The sequence below is a fragment of the Heterodontus francisci genome, chromosome 45 (genome assembly GCF_036365525.1).
Source record: "Heterodontus francisci isolate sHetFra1 chromosome 45, sHetFra1.hap1, whole genome shotgun sequence".
Classification (NCBI taxonomy): domain Eukaryota; kingdom Metazoa; phylum Chordata; class Chondrichthyes; order Heterodontiformes; family Heterodontidae; genus Heterodontus; species Heterodontus francisci.
In genome coordinates, this window is record NC_090415.1 from 12,024,703 (window position 1) to 12,030,997 (window position 6,295).

The 6,295-nt window shown below is 43.2% G+C and overlaps 1 protein-coding gene across 1 annotated transcript; it reads right to left on the reverse strand.

Moving 5' to 3' along the window:
- LOC137356459 (histone H2A-like) lies at window positions 1–357 on the reverse strand (the record flags this gene model as incomplete). Its single annotated transcript, XM_068022352.1, has 1 exon — window positions 1–357. A coding segment is annotated over exon 1 (357 nt), but the record flags the coding sequence as incomplete, so codon positions are not given.
- Window positions 358–6,295: the final 5,938 nt, after the last annotated feature.

Sequence of the window (6,295 nt, forward strand, 5' to 3'; positions counted from 1 at the left end):
CTTGGGCAGCAGCACGGCCTGGATATTAGGTAGCACCCCGCCCTGAGCGATGGTCACCCCTCCCAACAGCTTGTTCAGCTCCTCGTCGTTGCGGACGGCCAGCTGCAGGTGTCTGGGGATGATGCGGCTCTTCTTGTTGTCCCGGGCCGCGTTGCCGGCCAGCTCGAGGATTTCAGCTGTCAGATACTCGAGCACAGCAGCCAGATAGACCGGGGCTCCGGCACCCACCCGCTCAGCATAGTTCCCCTTCCTGAGGTGGCGGTGAACACGGCCGACCGGGAACTGCAATCCAGCTCGGGAGGAGCGAGACTTGGGTTTGGCCCGAGATTTACCACCGGTCTTCCCTCTTCCAGACATTGCCACAATCTCACAAACACTTTCACGAAGTCTGCTGAGATCCGCCCACATTCCTCCTCCTTGTACCTTCTGGAGGAATGGTGTTGGGGACACTGCTGATTGGTCAGTCAGCACTCGGTGTCATTGTACTGTACATGTTACCAATCAGAGAGCTGCTCAATTCACCAATCACAAGAATTGAGAGCGAAAAATAAGAGCGTGAATTTGTCAGCCTCCCAACGATTTTTCACATTTGAAAAGCCCGCCAATATATTTGGAAAACAAGGGGCGGCTTCAATGTTGAATATTACATTTATAGGTCACATTGTTTTACAGAAAACATTGTAAAAACCTTTTATTTTTTTTATTCCACATTTTGTCCCTGATTGTTCCAGATTCGCTTTTGTAATCCGCCATGTATTCTGCTTTATTCTTTTCTTTTTATGATACTGTCTGTAACCAGCGGCTGAAAGCCTCATTCACAGTATCCTGCAACCGGACACATTTCAGGTCAATTTTCATAATAATTCTACATCACTGATTATAGATTGATCCCTTTTCGTGGAGGACAAAAGAGGAGTAGAGATATTCTGTGTTATGTGCCAAAAAACCTATCTGCCGACATCCCTGACCTTCTGACTCCCTCTGTTACTGTCTCTTCAATTATTTCAATTTTGTTGGAACTGGCCCGTTACTTTTTCATCCTCTACCTATCATTCCACCGCACATCTATTTAGGCCCAGGCAGACTAGGTGGTCTGGTGGTGAACGCGATTGACAACTAATTCATTGAGCTCTGCCTGCGTGGCTTCAAATCGTTTGTCTGTGAAATGTTTCTCTTAGCTGGTTGTCACTGAAGAGCACCGACTTCAGATGTCTTTTTAAGAATGTGCTGGGTCTTTCATTCTGAACAAGAACAAAGAACAGTACAGCACAGGAACAGGCCATTCGGCCCTCCAAGCCTGCGCCGATCTTGATGCCTGCCTAAACTAAATCCTTCTGCACTTCCGGGGTCCATATCCCTCTATTCCCATCCTATTCATGTATTTGTCAAGTTGCCTCTTAAACGTCTCTATGGTACCTGCTTCCACCACCTCCCCCTGCAACAAGTTCCAGGCACTCACCACCCTCTGTGCAAGGATCTTGCCTCGCACATCCCCTCTAAACTTTGCCCCTCTCACCTTAAATCTATGTCCCCAGGAAACTGACTCTTCCACCCTGGGGAAAAATCTTCTGATTATCCACTCTGTCCTTGCCACTCATAACTTTGTCAACCTCTATCATGTCGCCCCTCTACCTCCGTCGTTCCAGTGAAAACAATCCGAGTATATCCAACCTCTCCTCATAGCTAATGTCCTCCAGACCAGGCAACATCCTGGTAAACCTCTTCTGTAACCACTCCAAAGCCTCCACGTCCGACTGGTAGTGTGGCGACCAGAATTGCACTTGTGGCCTAACTAAAGTTCTGTACAGCTGCAGCGTGACTTGCCAATATTTATACTCTATGCCCCGAATGATGAAGGCAAGCATGCTATATGTCTTCTTGACTACCTTATCCACCTGCGTTGCCACTTTCAGTGACCTGTGGACCTGTACGCCCAGATCTCTCTGCCTGTCAATACCCCTAAGGGTTCTGCCACTTACTGGATAATTCCCACCTGTATTAGATCTTCCAAAATGCATTACCTCACATTTGTCTGGATTAAACTCCATCTGCCACGATGGAATACGAGAAAGAACTTTTTATGTACTGAATGGTAATGACCTGGAACTCACTGACCACAAGGGTGGAAGAAGCTGAGGCAGTTAATGACGTCAAGAGGATATTGGGATGGCATCTGAAGGAAATACACTTGCAGAGCGACAAGGATCGTGTGGGGAAATGAGTGTGACTGGATTCATCTATGGAGAGCTGGCATGGAGTCGATGGGCCCAATGGCTTCCTTCTGTGCTGGAAATATCTGTATGTTTACTATTTGTTTGTGACTGAAACCTGATTATTTTAAAGGCTTTTCAAAATATAGTAGCCATAAAAAGAAACCACAGGTCCATTTTATGTGAGAACTGCATGGATGATGAGAATTTTATCAATTGCTCTGACATTTTTAGATAGTTTAATTCAAGTTCCAGAATTAAAGCCTGACATTCAACAGGGCAATAAAGATGGTCATTGTGATGGCCAGGAATCAAAACTAACTCAACTGCTTGGAAAGCAGCTTTGCTCACCACTATAACAAGATTGTTTCTGGAAACAGGCCCCTCAGGCTTCATTTATGGAGCAACTACACACAATAGCCTTCTGATTAATCAAATGCTTTGCAAGCATTTTAATCTGAAACTTTTAGTTTATGTTCATCAAAAACAAAATACTGTGGATGCTGGAAATCTGAAATAAAAACAGAATGTAATGTAAATACTCTGATGTAAGATCACAGACCTGAAACGTTAAATCTGTTGCTCTCTCTGCAGGTGCTGCCTGCCCTGATGGGTATATCCAGCACTTTGTTTTCATTACCACGTTTATGTTACCATTGAAGGATAGAATCATTGAATGGTTGCATCACAGAAAGAGGACATTCGGCCCATTCTGTCTGGGCCAGGTTTCTGCAAGAGTATCTCACCTAGTCCCACTCCCCGGCCTTTTCTCCATAGCTTGGTAATTTTGATTTACTCTTCATATCAATATCCAATTCACTTTGGAAGGGCTCTATTGAATGTGTCTCCACCACACTCTGTTATTTCTCTCCAATTAAAATAGTTACAAATGAATGGTTCTCTCGTTGCACGACTCACTTTCGGCCAGAAGATGGCACCAGCCACAATCATTTGCTCCTTACGGTTTTTGTATGCACGTCTCCATTGCGATGGGCCTGTTGCTGCCTGGGGAGCTTGCCAAGTCCACCATGTCGAAAGGGACAAAGGCAGTGACCAAGCAGAACAGCTCCTTGTAGATCTCCACAATGTACAGAAATAAAGCACCAAGCACAACGGCTCTTGTAAGATCCACTGACAGCCTCTCTGAAATAATCGATTTACTGCAGAGATTTCAATACCAACTGTTCAAATTTCAGCCAAGTTAACTTTGAGTTCTCAAATAAGCACGTTCACCAACCGGTTCAAACATTGTGTCACTTATTAATTCCCTGCCCTACAAACTAAATATCGTCCAGTGATCGCCATTGTACCTGACAGTTTCTGGTACGGGAGTATTGATTTAGTCTGTATCTGTCAGTTTTTGGAGTATGATGTGGTGTTTACACTGTACCTGTCATTCTGTGGTGTGTGAATGTTGGTTTTATTTTCTGGTATTTAAATATGTATTCTGTTCTGTACCTGTCAGTTTCTGGTATGTGTGTAGTTTTCACTTCGTGTTTTGTCAGTTTCTGCGATGGGAGTATGGGATTTACTCGACATTTGTCTGCCGCTGAAATGTGAGTGTGCGTTTGAACCTTTAATTCCTTTGTGCCTTACAGTATTGATCTTTACCTATCAGTTTCTGCAGTGTGTGTGGGGTTTGCTTCATGCTTCTCTCTTTCTGGTATGTTTGTATAATTTTACTCTGCTCTCACAGGTGAGTGTTGTTTTCTTGTCTATTTTGCTGTATCATTCAGTTTCTGGTATGCAAATGTAAGTTTCACTCTATATCTCTCAATCCCTAACCTGCAATTTGTCTGTATCTGATTGTGAGTGCAGGTTTTTTTTCTGCTCCTGTCTGTTACAGGGAATGCAGAGTTTATAGAAAGGGAAGAACTTAAAACAATCATCACTAGGAAAAAAATACTCAGCAAACCATTGGGATTGAAGGTAGACAAGTCCCCAGGTCATGATAGCCTTCATCCTAGGGTCTTAAAGGAAGTTGCAGCAAGATAGTGGATCCATTGGTTATAATATTTCAAAATTCCCTGGATGCAGGAAAGGTTCCAGTGGATTGGAAAAATGCCAATATAACGCCCTTCTTCAAAAAGGGAGGAAGGCAGAAAGTAGGAAACTATAGACCAGTTAGTTTCACATCCATCTATATTGGGAAATTGTTAGAATCCATTATTAAAATGTAATAACAGGTCATTTGGAAAGTCAAAACGCAATACATCTGAGTCAGCATGGTTTTATGAAGGGTAAATCGTGTTTGACTAATTTGCTAGAGTTCTTCGAACATGTAACAAGCAAAGTGGATAATGGGGATCCTGTAGATGTAGTATATCTGGACTTTACGAAGGTATTGGATAAGGTGCCGAACAAAAGGAAAGATCACATGTGGTTAGGGCCAATTTATGGGCTTGGATAGAGGATTGGCTAATCAACAGAAAACAGAGGTTCAGTATAAATGGGTCTTTTTCTGGTTGGCAAGATATAACTAGTGGGGTGTCACAGGGTTCGGTCCTTGTGACCCAGCTATTTACAATCTATATTAATGACTTGGATGCAGGGACAGAAGGCACGATAGCCAAATTTGCTGATGACATGAAAACAGGTTAGATAGTAAGTTGCAATAAAGAAATAAGAAATATACGAATGGATATGGATAGCTTAAGTGAATGGGCCAAAATGTGGCAGATGGAGTTTAACGTGGATAAGTGTGAGGTTATCCATTTTGGTCAGAAGAATAGAAAGTCAAATTATAATCAAAATGGAGAGAAACGTCAGAGTGCTTTGGAACAGAGGCATGTTGGCGTTCTCGTGCGTGAATTGCAGAAAACTGGTATGCAGATGCAGCAGGTATTAGGGAACCCAAATGGAATTTTGGCATTCATTGCGAAAGGAAAAGAGTATAGAAGTAGGGAAGTGTTGCTGCAACTGTACAAGGTATTAGTGAGACAGCACCTGGAGTATTAAGTACAGTTTTGGTCCCCTTACTTGAGGAGGGATGTAGTTGCATTGGAGGCAATTCAGAGGAGGTTCACTAGACTGATTCCAGAGATGAGGGGTTCGTCTTATCAAGAAAGATTGAGCAGTTTAGGCCTTTGCTCTTTAGTGTTTAGAAGAATGAGGGGAAATCTAATTGATGTATATAAGATGATTCAGGGATTGACAAAGTAGACAGAGAGGATGTTTCCTCTTGTGAGACAATCTAGAACGAGAGGTCATAGTTTCAGAATAAGGGGTAGCAGATTTAAAACAGAAATGAGGAGAAAATACTTCTCTCAAAGGGTCGTGAGACTGTGGAATTCACTACCCCAGAGTGTGGTGGATGACGGGACGTTGAGTAAATTTAAGGAGCGGATGGTCAGATTTTCAATTAATATTGGGTTGAACGGTTAAGGAGAACGGGCAGGAAAGTGGAGTTGAGGCCGAAATGAGATCAGCCATGATTGTATTGAATGGCGGAGCAGGTTTGAGGGGCTGAATTGCCTACTCCTGCTCTTAGTTCTTATGTTCTTTTATGTGAGAAACATCTTAGTCTGTATTTTGAAGCCTCAGATATATCTGCGTGTAGCTTGAACTCTGTCCTTGTCAGTTTCTGGTCTGTGAGTCTATCATTGTGGGTTCAATCATTACCCAGAGCTCAGTTTAACTGGTGAAATTTACAGGCTCCATTTTTTTTTTGCTCTATTTAACAAAGATCTTTGCCATTGTTTCTGACTGAGAACTCATTTATCAGTTTAAAGGCTGTGCTTTGGTTAACATAGTTCTCATTGAAAGAAAACTGAAGCTCAGCTATATGGGAGCTGCACATGGATGATGAGAGTATTTTGTCAATTTTATTTTGGAAATTACATTGACAATTAAGGTATCAATGCAGCTGGATGGTATTAGAATTGATACCTGACCTGCAGGAAGGAACCGAGGGCAGCACAATGGCACAGTGGTTAGCACCGCAGCCTCACAGCTCCAGCGACCCGGGTTCAATTCTGGGTACTGCCTGTGTGGAGTTTGGAAGTTCTCCCTGTGTCTGCGTGGGTTTCCTCCGGGTGCTCCGGTTTCCTCCCACAGCTAAAAGACTTGCAGGTTGATAGGTAAAT